At 36.6% G+C, this 12,498-nt stretch overlaps 1 protein-coding gene across 3 annotated transcripts in view; it reads left to right on the top strand.

Annotated features, from left to right (window-relative positions):
• Nucleotides 1-12,498, top strand: part of LRBA (LPS responsive beige-like anchor protein) — a 503,590-nt gene that overhangs the window by 129,737 nt on the left and 361,355 nt on the right. For all 3 annotated transcript variants that reach the window (XM_053911800.1, XM_024569215.3, XM_045202618.2), the window contains exons 32-34: nucleotides 3,747-3,825; nucleotides 5,438-5,571; nucleotides 12,311-12,372. In XM_053911800.1, the coding sequence (XP_053767775.1) occupies nucleotides 3,747-3,825; nucleotides 5,438-5,571; nucleotides 12,311-12,372 (275 nt within the window). The remainder of the gene's footprint in view (nucleotides 1-3,746; nucleotides 3,826-5,437; nucleotides 5,572-12,310; nucleotides 12,373-12,498) is intronic.

Below are 12,498 nucleotides of genomic sequence, written 5' to 3'. Positions count from 1 at the left end.
CGCACAGATTTATGTAAGCACATACAAAACATGTTTTAATATGGTAAAAACTCGGGAGCGACTCAGATGAACGCCCCTGAATTTGAGTCGGTTTGATATTTTCTCATGATTAGAAACAGATTATACTCTCTGGGAGAAAAATTACAGAACAGGCAGAAAAGAAAACCTGACCGTCTGAGGCCCACTTCGGGCAGTCCCGACGAGGACTGCTGTCGTCACTTGGTCTGAGTATAACCGTCAGGAGCTGTCTGTGTTGTAAAGTCACTCTGTGCCTTTTATAGTTTTAAATGTTCTGTGGGAGGTACTTTGAAATTATTTAAATATCCTATTTCTCAGATTATTGATCATGTCAGTGTAGCCTGATGACTTCTTGTTTTGTTAGATGGGTTATAATCAGTTACTATCATTATTTTGATGCTCGTATTGTCTCTGGCTTAGTCAGTGGGAGTCCCATCAAGCTGGCTTCTCTATTCTTCTGATATATCCTGTCATTCCTTGGGCATATCCTTGCTTTTTTACAAAACAAAACTGCTGTTAATACTCATTTTGTACTTTTCTTTCACAGATCTTGAACTAGCCATTTCTCTCTCAGTGGAGAATAGAAATCAAGATCAGCACAGGAGTCCTTAGGTCTTGCTGCTCCCAGGTCCTCTAAGGGACAGAGCTAGGGGCTACCTATTGTATATATAGGGCTATATGTGAAGGAGGGTCTGCATTTAAATATGCATTTATGTAGCCCTATATTAGTGAAGCCATAACACACACAGGTACTCTGAATTTCAAGCCATTACTTCTAAGTTCTTTTTAGGTTTTTTTAGTACTTAAATGTCCTCCTCCCATTGTTTGGGCCCCTGTACCTTGCCTCCCTGGTCAGTGAAGCCCCACCCCGATGCAGCTGCTTTCCTTCTCTGCTCCAGCTAACTAACTGCCTTCAGTCTGACTATTTAGAAGGTTTGGGAAAGAGGGTCCTTTGGCTCCTTAAAGCGCAGAGATTTTCATGTTGTGGCCATAATAGGAAAAAACCCTGATTATACTTGTAACACAAGACTACAGATTCTCAGATAAGAGCTGCAAACTTTTCAACCCGACTGCATTTACTGCCACATTTGGAACCCTTTAGTAGTAAAGGGGGGTGATGGAGATGGTGTACTATGTTGTAGACCTTTGGAGCCAAGCTGCAGTAGGGCCTTCAGTTCTTAGGTGTGCATCTTCACCACAAGCAACTCATTGTACTCAGACAGTATGTGTAGGTTATACAACTTTTTTCCCCTCTAGTTATGCAATCTTGAGGTTGTAGATTGGCAAAATGAAGATTTGAAATAGTTACATGATGCTTCCTTATTTAGTCTTTTATGCAATCTCAGATTTGGTTGTATTGCTTTCTTGATTTTATTCACTGTTTTTCCTCAAAATTAGGCCTCAACATCTGGCTGACTGTAGTTGTTAAGATGCCTTTGATTGTAAAATGCATTGATTTGAGAGATGATACTATGTGTAAAAATTTGCATCTTACCATGATGAAATAGGTTGTTTTATAGAAAAGAATTCTTACTTGGAGATTTCTGTAATTTTTTTAAAAAATGAGCTCATAATTGATGTCTTTCTCTGTCTGATTTCATCTCAAGTTTCAGTGTCCACTGACTAACCCTACAACATATTAGGACTTGGGGTGTTTGATCATCTTTGGCATTTTGATGGAGTGCATGTGTTTGTTGGGACATGATTACAGAGTGGTATTGTTTTATGTTGATTTGTCATGGTCATGGCATGGCTTTGTCTAATGTTGATGTTTTCTGAAATTGTTTATAGTCGACGGGAGTATACTAAGACCTAGCTTGGGTTCTAAGCCAGCTCCTAGCAATACCAGGATTGGTGGGCATCCTTGATTTTACCAGGCGAGCTCCCAGATGTCAGCGCCTGCTCTGCTACTTTCTCATCTGTTTCAGCCGTCTTTGTTTGTATATCCTACGTGAATATATCTTCTCTCTTTGATCTATCTTTTGTACACACCACTTTGGCTCCGTTAAGTGCTTCCAGGATACTCATGCCTGGAGTTTGGAAAACAGATCAAAGCATGAGACCTCTGATAGTGCATGGATTCCAGGATCTGTCGAGCCCCACTTCCCTCCTTGTTTATCAGCTTTGCATGTTCTTTGTTTCGTTTGCTTCAACACATTTGCTGTCTTTCTTCGTCTGTCCCACTATAGAATTGTAATGGGATTTCAGTCTGTATTCACCCTAATACTAGCTTGGTACCCTTTTAGGACATGGCTCTCAGAAACTGAAATTTCACTTCCTGTATTGCAGCTGCAAGCAGGATGTGCATGTCTGTCCCTGTATATTCCAGGTTGTTAGGCTGCCATCTCAGTTAGATTCCAGGGATTCTGTGGTCCCAGTGTCATCGATGGGCATTTGATACCACTATATGTATGTGTTCCTTCTTTTCACTTCTCCCTAATATTGGCCTAAGGAAAACAAATGACTCTTCCTCTTTTTTTTCAGGTCCTACTTCTACCTTAAATTTAATGATGTTCTATCCTGGATATTCTGGTGCTTAAGTAGGAACTTTGTTTTTCCTCTACTTCTTGTTAGAACTCTTCACGCCTCAGTAAATTAATTATTCTCCATATTAGTCTTCTGGGCTCACTCTTTCAAGACTTTGCCACTATGTGTGTTATCTTTGACAGAGTTACAGAATGGGTAGTTAATTTCCTGGTGATTATTTTTCTCTTGCCAAGTAAAAATTATAAGCACAGTTATTTGTTTAAAACAGAAAGACAATGACTATTACATAGGACAAAACAGTTTGAATGATTTATACTGTTAAGAGGGTGAGTGGGCCATTGAACAATGTAGATATCCAAGAGTGTTGAAGGGTATCTGGTAGTATTCATTGGAGAGGAAATAAGAACAGCAGTGAACAAGACAGTGACATAAAACAGTAGGGAATAGAGAAGGACGTATATACCAGGTGGGAAGAGTGACCTACTGAAGTACGGGGCATGGGAATGATTAAGAAAATTACCTCTGCAATGAACATACATTGAGGACCTTCTCTTGTGTCAAGTTCACTAGGCTCTAGAGTTAGGTGGATGAAAAGATGAGGTCTCTGCTTTCCCCCAAATTAATAGAAGGACATTTAAAAATTCAGTTGATGCACAATATGACAAATGCAACAACAGGGTGCATACTAATTACCGTGAGGATACACATGAGGGAATATAAGTCCTGCGTGAATCATTTAAGAAAGGTTTCTCAGGTGGTCACGGGGCTGTGTGTGCTAGACTAGACTCAGAAGCAGTCAGGGTATGGTAGAAGTTATTTGGTGACTGAATAAGGACAGTGTTCTTGGTGATGAAGGAGATAACCTATTTAAGGCTAAATTTGGAATTGTTTCTGGTTTTTGTTTCAATTAAAAGTTTTTACTTGTAAATCTCATTTGCCACTTGGTATTGAATACAAAGAATTGTGACCCCAACTAAGTCATAATTTACTTTTCTGTTGACATGATGGATAGATGAAGGATTGGTTGGAGTATAATTGAACTTACAACTGAGGTTTATATGTTAAATGATTCTAGAGAGGCCTTGTTAATTGGTAGATTTCAATGTTATCCAAATTATAATGGGCATTTAAAATGCATTATGATATATTTTTGGTTGACTTGGGATAAAGATATTTTTTGTTTGTGGAACCCTTGTATCTAAAACCAGAAAATTCCTAAAAATGGTTATTTTCTTTTAAAGGTGGTAGATCATCTAATGCAAAATTGCCCTCAGTTCCAGCAGTCGGTTCAGTTCCGCAAGACCAAGTTTCAAATATGAGGTATTTAAGCTACTGATTTGCATGTTTGTGATTTACTCCTTTTGATCACTCTTTAAACTGTCTAGATACAGTGATTTTTAAAAATTCTTTTGTTCCTATTTTTAAAAACTTCCATGGCATTTAGAAACTTGGGAATATTTTAGGGTTTCTTTTTAATGATTATGAAATGTAAAAGTTTATGAGAAGTGGCTCTTTGTAATTAAGTGCTATATGCATAGCAACTATTTAAGTACACACATAGATAGTAGGTAGCATGTGATTGGAGATTGAAAGTTTAAAATTTGTCGTTCCTCTTCCATAAATAAATTGCTGGAAAAAAAAACATTGTAGCCAGTCAACCAAAGCCATAGTGGTACTGAGTTGTAGATGGACTTTTTTCCTTACACTGTCACATTTCCCACCAGTAGAGCCCTTGTGGCCAGTTCTCGATCCTCGCACCACAGCCAGACCATCACAGCACCCCACCAACATAGGCTCTTAGGGGCTGCGCCTGTAGACGTGGAGGTGTGCTATCGTCCAGGGCCGAGAGGCTCTCCGAGATAAGTGCAGCGGACTAGTACTGAGAGTCGTACCTGGAAAGAAGTGGCTATTGGCAGCAGAAGTTTCCAGCAGCTCACTAGTTGATCTAGTTGGTAGTATGAATATGAAGTAGTTTTTATGTAAGTAGTGGCTGTTTGCACATACGTTTGGTTTATACGTTAGAAACTGAAGCTCTGGATACCTCTGAATCTCTGGAAATGCAGGGGGCTTTTAAGAAAATTCATTCAATATGTGTGTGTGTGTATGTGTTCATGTGCGTATGCGTGTACACACACACTATAGTCAAAAAGACTAATATTAATGTGTAAACGGAAATAATTTAAATATCAGTACACTATTTTCAACTGGAAACTTGTTCAGATTGCATTAGAAACAAATTGTTACAGAGATAGGCATCAAAGAAAAAGAACATAAACTGATTCTTTCAGTTTGTAAACATTTATTGAGTCTCTACTATATGCCACAGTTGAAAACTTGGAAGTGAAGACGTAGTTTTTGAATTGGAGGTGTTGATGGTTTGGTGGTTAATAGACAAATCTGATAAGGACTTGATATATTGAGTTTGTTTAGTTGATAAGGCTAAAATCCAGTGCTCTGACCTGGCTAACTCAGCCCTGGCTGGTGTGGCTCAGTGGATTGAGCGCGGGTTGTGAACCAAAGTGTCACCTGTTTGATTCCCACTCAGGGCAGATGCCTGGGTTGTGGGCCAGGCCCCCAGTGGGGGGCATATGATCAACCACATATTGATGTTTCTCTTCCTCTCTTTCTTCTACCCTTCCTCTCTTTCTGAAAATAAATGAATAAAATCTTTAAAACAAACAAACAAAAAAAGAGACTTCCACTAGAGCCGATGCTTGGAGTGGTGGTCAGCCAGGTTACTTGTCAGGGCTGGGGGTGGCCGTATAAGACGAGGGCAGTCCGGGCAGGAGGAGTGCTGCACACAGCAGCGAGGAGTCGTTAGGTAGTACTTAGTTTTTCTGTAATTGTACAGTGCTATGAGAGCTCATTTTAAAAACTAGAGAATTGATAAATTCTAATGAATGAACCAGTTAATTAAACATCTTTACATTAGTATTACAGAGAGGCTTGAACATGCTTTGGAAAAGGCAGCTCCTCTTCTGCGAGAGATTTTTGTGGATTTTGCACCTTTTCTTTCTCGGACACTTTTGGGTAGCCATGGACAAGAACTGCTTATAGAAGGAACAAGTAAGTGGGTTTTCTTTATTTCATTTTATATAAATATATATTTAAATTTCAAGGTTAAAAACTTAAATGGGTAATGAGAGATGCTTGGGCTTTCATTGTTAAGATGTTTTCAACTTTTACAAGGGTTCTCATAGAATCTAGGGATAACAGTATATCGTACTGTATCCTGCACATATTATACATGGTTGACCGGGTCTTTTCTACGTAAGGTACTTTGAAATTGAGTCCGCCTAGACAGCATGCAGAAATAGGTTGCTGAGTGGATGGAAACCATGCTGTTTGTGGAAGGGATAAGAGTATTGGGTCATTTAAGATTTTTATTTTACACAGGGCACTTGCCCTGCAGTGCATGTCTTCAAGTGTTCAAGAGGGTAACTCAACCAGGTGAACGTAGACGTACACTGAATTTCCTCAGACAGCAGGTACCAGGTCAACGTGGAACAGTTACTTCTGTTCAAGAGCTCAACACAGACCAACTTCAAAATACCAGTCTTCGCTCTATAACTAGAATTCTTTTTAAAGGAGAAACTGGAGGACTTTCAGCAGTGATAATGTAGAATTGATTTTTGCATTCAAACGTGTTTGGACTAGAACTTTGCTAAATCTGGCTTATCTGTGCCCATGGTTACTGGTTTAGGGTTAGACACTGTGGTTCTCCTAAAGCTGAAAAATCATGGGAAAGTGTAATTATCTGAATTTCGGTCTCTTTAAATATCAACTTACAGTTTTAGTTACTACAGATTTTTGTTGGGTAGAGTGATCTCCCAAGACATTTCTTAAGACTTGTGAAAAAGTCCCTTTTTTTAGGTAGAAATAAGGATATAATGGAAATGCAAGACATAACAGTGTATGTGTATCTGAGTGTTAACTATAGAATATCAGTACTTTATTTGACCCTTAAAATACTTGTTTATAAGTAATAAACTAGCTAAAGTAGGTGTTTCATTATTATCTCTGCTGCAGATGTATATGGAGTTGGTGCTGAGTGATTCATTTCCATAGAGTCAAATAGTAGCATTGAATTTATTTGAAAAAGAAAGTTCAGGATTTAGAAATATTTAATTAAATTTTGGGTGCAAATTTATTTGCTGCAAGATATAATTTATTTAACTGTGTACTATATATAATGATATAATAAAATTTGAAAGAACTAAATGAAAAATAGAAGGACTTTTCCCTAACTTATATTTCACTTATCAATTATTTTTTAAAGTGATGACAACTTACGATCTGTATTTTATTTCATTACTGTAAAATTAATGTATTAATTATAGCCTCTTGGTCTAGCAAGACATTTTTAATTTTTATTATTTATTTATTTATTTATTTATAGTGGGAGAGAGAAAGGGAGAGAAACATCGATCTGTTGCCTCTTGTATGTCCCCAACTGGGGACCTGGCCTACAACCCAGGCATGTGCCCTGACTGGGAATGGAACTGGCGACCACTCAGTTTGCAAGCCTCACTCAGTCCACTGAGCCACATCCCCCAGGGCAAGACATTGTTGCTTTTTAGTTTGTGTTTAAATTTTATAATAAATCCAATAAAATAGGATTACCTTAGATACTCAGAAGTAGTAAACTTGCCAATTTACAATCCCTGAACAAAATTTTGAGTCAGTTTTTTGACTGGTAAATTCTGATAAAATGATAAGGAAGATGATGCACTGTTGCTCAATTGTAAGCTTGAGCAGTGCCTCCTCATTTCACTGTATTCAGAAAACCAGCAAACATGCAAGAATATCCATGTAACTTACGTGTGTATTTTAAGTTGGAGTTCTCTGGGTGGAATTCTCTGCATTATAAAACAGACCAGTTCTGAGTAGAGGTGACCGCAGCATGCATGGTGCAGTAGGAAAAGAACTGGAGTAAACGGCAACAGGCCTTGCTTTCAATTCCGTCCTTGCCAGTGACAAGCTGTGAGCCTGGGCACTGGAAAAGTTATTACATTTAAATTATTAAAATGATTTTTTAATTAAAAATTTTAAAATGAGTATTTTAAATATTTATAAAGTAGGAAATGCAATATCAATGAATTTATTATTACCAACAACCCAAATCATCTTTGTTTTGCCATAATTGTTTGTTATACTCACCTCCCTTATTTTGCTTTAGTATTTAAAACAATTCCAGATATTATGTTGATTCACCTCTAAATAATTCATAAATCCTATAAAGACATTTGCTTATATAACTAATTGCTACTTTTATATCTAAAAATATTAATAGTAGTCCATGATGTCATCTATATTCAGCTCATATTCATCTTCATTTAAAAGATGTATTTTTATAATTTTTTTCTAATTAGGATCTAAACAAAATCAATTTATTACATTTGGTTATGCCTTTTATGTCCTTATTAATCTCAAATAGTTTACCCCTGATTTCCCTTTGCGTTCATGCTGTTGACCTGTTGAAAAAATCTGCTTGGCTGTTCTGTAGAATGTTATGTGGTTTGGTACTCTGTGTCTGTTGCTTCTTGGTGATGTCGTTTAATGGTTTCTCTATCCCGTGTATTTTCTGATGACTCGCAATTAGATTTAAAGTATAATTAGATGTAATACTTCATATTACATCATGCCTACAATCATGTTTTCTAATTGTCTAAATTTTAGTGATATTAAGTGTCATTTTCAGGTACCCTTTGTAAGATTGAATTTTATTTTATTTTTTTAAAGAGGTCTTCAAAAACCAAGAAAAAATTACTTCAAAAAAGTTTATTTTACAATTATATGTGTATTCATTGAATACTTTTTATAGATTTAAGATTCATTATGGGGTTTTTGCGATCTTAATTTTGCTACATCTTAAAACATTTTTCTATTCCATCATTATTCATTAATTATTCCTAACCTCACTAAAGACTAAAATAAAAAAACAACCATACTGGAATTGCCCCTAGAATAATGGTGCCAGAGGAAAACAAATCGTCATTCTTGGATCACCCACAGTTTTCTTATGGCGTTGCATCTATTTTAAGAAGAGAGATTCATTTTCTCAGGGGGGGCAAAAATAGGTGTTTGGGGAGGGCAAAATATCTTATATATACAATGGTTTATGATCTTTCAGTGGGCCACAGTACGTTTGTACAGTATATCTTTAGTATTAACATTCAGGAGGGCAGAATTAAGAAGAAATGTTCTGAGATGTCTCCTTGGTGGAGAGTGATAATGAACACAGAGAAATATTGGTATAAAAAGAAATCTGTGGATACCATCTTCATGGTCTTATTTTTAGCTGAAATAGAATATACTTAAGAATTCAGAATTTGTCATTTTTCTGCTCATAATGGTAAGGTGAATAAAATTGACAGAAGGGAACATTTTACAATTATTAGACCATCTGAGGATGAATTTAAAGAGACAAAGAGAAGCACTCATGAATTTTACCAAACTCAAGAATTTATCAGTGCACAGCGTGTATCTGTAGACAAAAAGGAAATTGGTTTTCTCAGCAGGCCATTCATCAAGAAGAAATTCATTCTATAAAATGTATATGATATTTTGTGACAGAAATCTGCAACATTTCAGTTTACTCAAAAGGCATGGTGCAGTATTCTTCCATTGTTGTGACCATTTTGCATCACAATTTATTTGGTACCTTTTCTAGGAGAACAATAGCTAAAGGCCAGTAGGTGCATACACAGAGATGACTAGAAGGAAAAGTTCACGCAGAAATGAAAAAATTCAGCGGATTGATCATTCCAGATGGTGTTTATAAATCTAAAGAAGATCATATGTTTTAGTTGTAAAGCAAAGAAGATGGCTATCTTCTCTTCAAAAAAAAAGTTTTGAATGATCCCACTTTTCCACAGTTAATGCATGTAATGATGTAAGTTCAAGCAGGGGGACTAGAGTTAATGATGAGCTAGAACTTACTAGAAATGTATTTGGAATGTAGAGTTAGTATCCACAAGATGGGTATCGTGTTTACAGATTCACGAGGAACGATAGTTGATATCCAAAGGACATTTCTCATTCAGGAGATACACAAATACCTTTAAAGCCAGGAAAATATGGAAAAAGAATGTGAATTTATTGTGCTTAAATTCTTACTAAAATGCCTAATAATGTTTATCATCATCCCTTTCTTTCTGTAAATTATTTAAGAGGACTTAAAATACATTATTTTTAAAGGTCCATCTTATTCCAGATGGTAAATGGCTGTGACAGTTTTTCATAGTGTACTTGTGAGATTTGGTAAACCAGTGGGTTCAGGCATGGCTAGCATACTATCTAGTAAGTCACTTAATGTTTCCAAGTTTAGTACCAAGGGGAAGAAATGCTCATAGAGGTAGGAGACGTAACCTCTGGTAAAGAAATTCTAGTGGTCTCTGATCATGAAACTCCAAAAGATTATAAAACTCTTGGCTTAGCAACTTGGGTTTGTCTTTTTTGCAGAGACTAAAATTCCATATTTTTGAAAAATCAACCAAAAATGAAACCAGCCAAACTGAACACATTTATTCTGGGAGCCTTTTAGGGAGGTCAGATTATGGGCCTATTCGCATGTCTGAGCCTACAGTAACCTGTTCACTTTCTACTAATTGGGGCAGTAGTTGGGTGTGTGTGTGTTTAAAATGAAAATTGCTACTTCTGCAACAATTTACAGTTTGACTGCAGGTGTTCTTTTATGGCCTTCCTCTGGATAATTCTTAGAGTCTAAATGTCAATATGAAGACAGCTTTCCTGGCTTAGAATTCATTTACTGCATTTTCATACATGTGGCCACTGTCACCCAAAAGCAAAAAATTAGGTCAAAAATAGAGATGTGATTAAGTTGTACCATCTCATACAAAGTCCTTTATTGGGATTATCTCCTGTTTATACACTCCCGAGCTCATACATTTGTGTTTACAGTGTCTGCCTGTTCAGCAGGGGGGCAGGGAGCTTAACATTGTAAGTCTAATATAAGGTGTCTTTTGTCTTCTGAAGCTCTCATTTAAAACTTAACATAGTATGTCCATCCTGGCCCCACTCCCACCCTTTCCAAATATACAAAACCCAACTCCAGAAAACCCATAGCTTGCTCTAATCAAATTATGAAATGTTATTTGACATTTTACTGTCAACTTGCTGAGCAGTGTGTACACTTACTCCTAAATCTTTACATCCAACTGCGTAGCATCAGCCTTCTGGATTGCTAACCTTTACTATTGAGAAATGGACTGAAGTGTATAATTTTTTAAGTATATAAGTATTGAGCCAGTCTATGATATTTTGTGAAGGGGACAAAAAGATCACCTATAAATCTTTCCAACTTTGGATGCCCCAAGACTGTTTTTATCACAATTGTTTATTATCCGAGTAGACTCAGAAGGCTGAACCAGATGAGGGCCCAAATGCTTTGCCATAAAGTTGGTAGGGATTCTGGTGACCCTAGAATAGACCTAGTTGTAGAAAGAAGTAGTGGCTTTTGAAGTTGAAGTATGTGGAACTTCCTGTATTGGGTTGTATTTTATGAAAAGTGACGAGGTTTCAGACCAGTAGAGGGCTACACCTGCAATGGGAGGGAGGTAGTTGCCGTGCCCTCTCTTACAGCCTTGGCATTGGTTGAGGAGGTATACTCATCTTAGCTCTGCGGAAACCACAATTTAGGTAGTGACCTGCCTGCTTGATGAAACAGAGACATTGTGAAAAATGGTTCTGACTTTTCTAAAAGGTGAAGGGGTGTGAACAACCTGTTTGACTTGAAAGCTGTGAGGCTAAAGAACACGAGCCTGTGCCATCAGTAGTTACGAGTATCGTGACTAAAAGGGAAGAAAGCACTTCAGCACAGAGACTAAAGGAAAGGAATAAGATGGGATAGGGTGCCTGTACAAGCTTTAACGTGGAGAAGGAAAGGAGGTAATTCAAGTATGTAAAGGCCACCAGTAATTATTTTGGTTTTGAAACAATGGAATCTAAACTTGTGTTTGCCTAGAAAAATAGAGAATAACAGTTATAATTTCTCTGATTATGAGTAGGGTGATTTAGTGTGATTTAGTAATTTAGTGTTTTTAATTATTGGCCTTTTTTAAGATGCTGGTTATAAAATGTTCTTTGAATGAACTCCTTTAGATTTCATTTGTAATCAAAACTAAAGAATTCTTTGGATAATTGTATAGCAGTTCCTTGCTGAGATATTTTTGGAGAGCCCAAATGAAACATAAAAGAAAATGTAAATGAATTTATTTATAAGAAATCAAGAATGTATAACAGACAACGGCTTGCACTTCTGTTAAGGTTTAGTGTGAGGTCACAGGTCAAGGTACTAATAAGAGTGTTTGGGATGTCTGCTGCCATGAAACAAAATGGAAACTTGATTGATAGCTGGAGGGTTGAAGGGAGAGAGTGTGGTGGAGAAAGCAAAGGTCAGGGAGCCATTTCCCTTCTCTGCATGTAGAACAATCAGCTCTCTCCAAACAGAATGTAGATGATATGGATCAATATGGCATATGTTGTGCACATTTCTATGAGTATCGTGAAATGTCATTATATATGAAGTTGTAATAAATGTTTTTGTAGTTTGAAAGCCGAAAAGAAATAGTTTGTAAAGAATTGTGGTAGGTTTGATGCCAAGTTTAAAGTAACTACAAAGTACCTTGTTTACTCATATGATCAAATGTGTACGTTTTTGGTTCTTAGCCAGATATGTTAAATTTTATTTTAAAGCCCACTTTGGGCAAAGTTGTATAACAAATAAATCCCTCATATTTCTTTTTTACTTTGTAATTTTATTTTTAAATTCTCTTCAAAATAGGTCTGGTTTGCATGAAGTCTAGTAGTTCAGTTGTGGAGTTGGTTATGCTACTGTGTTCACAGGTGAGTGACAAGAATAATGTTGAATTCAAGAATAACGTGAATTACTTTGCAAGGAAGTTTTAATTGTTTTATGAGAAATTTTTGCTGTAATAGAGTTTTGAGTTTGAAGTTTTAAAATAATGTTAT

Source organism: Desmodus rotundus, chromosome 9, assembly GCF_022682495.2.
Source record: "Desmodus rotundus isolate HL8 chromosome 9, HLdesRot8A.1, whole genome shotgun sequence".
Taxonomy (NCBI): Eukaryota; Metazoa; Chordata; class Mammalia; order Chiroptera; family Phyllostomidae; genus Desmodus; species Desmodus rotundus.
The sequence above is the reverse complement of the archived record's forward strand: the minus strand, read 5'-3'. Positions and strand labels throughout refer to the sequence as shown.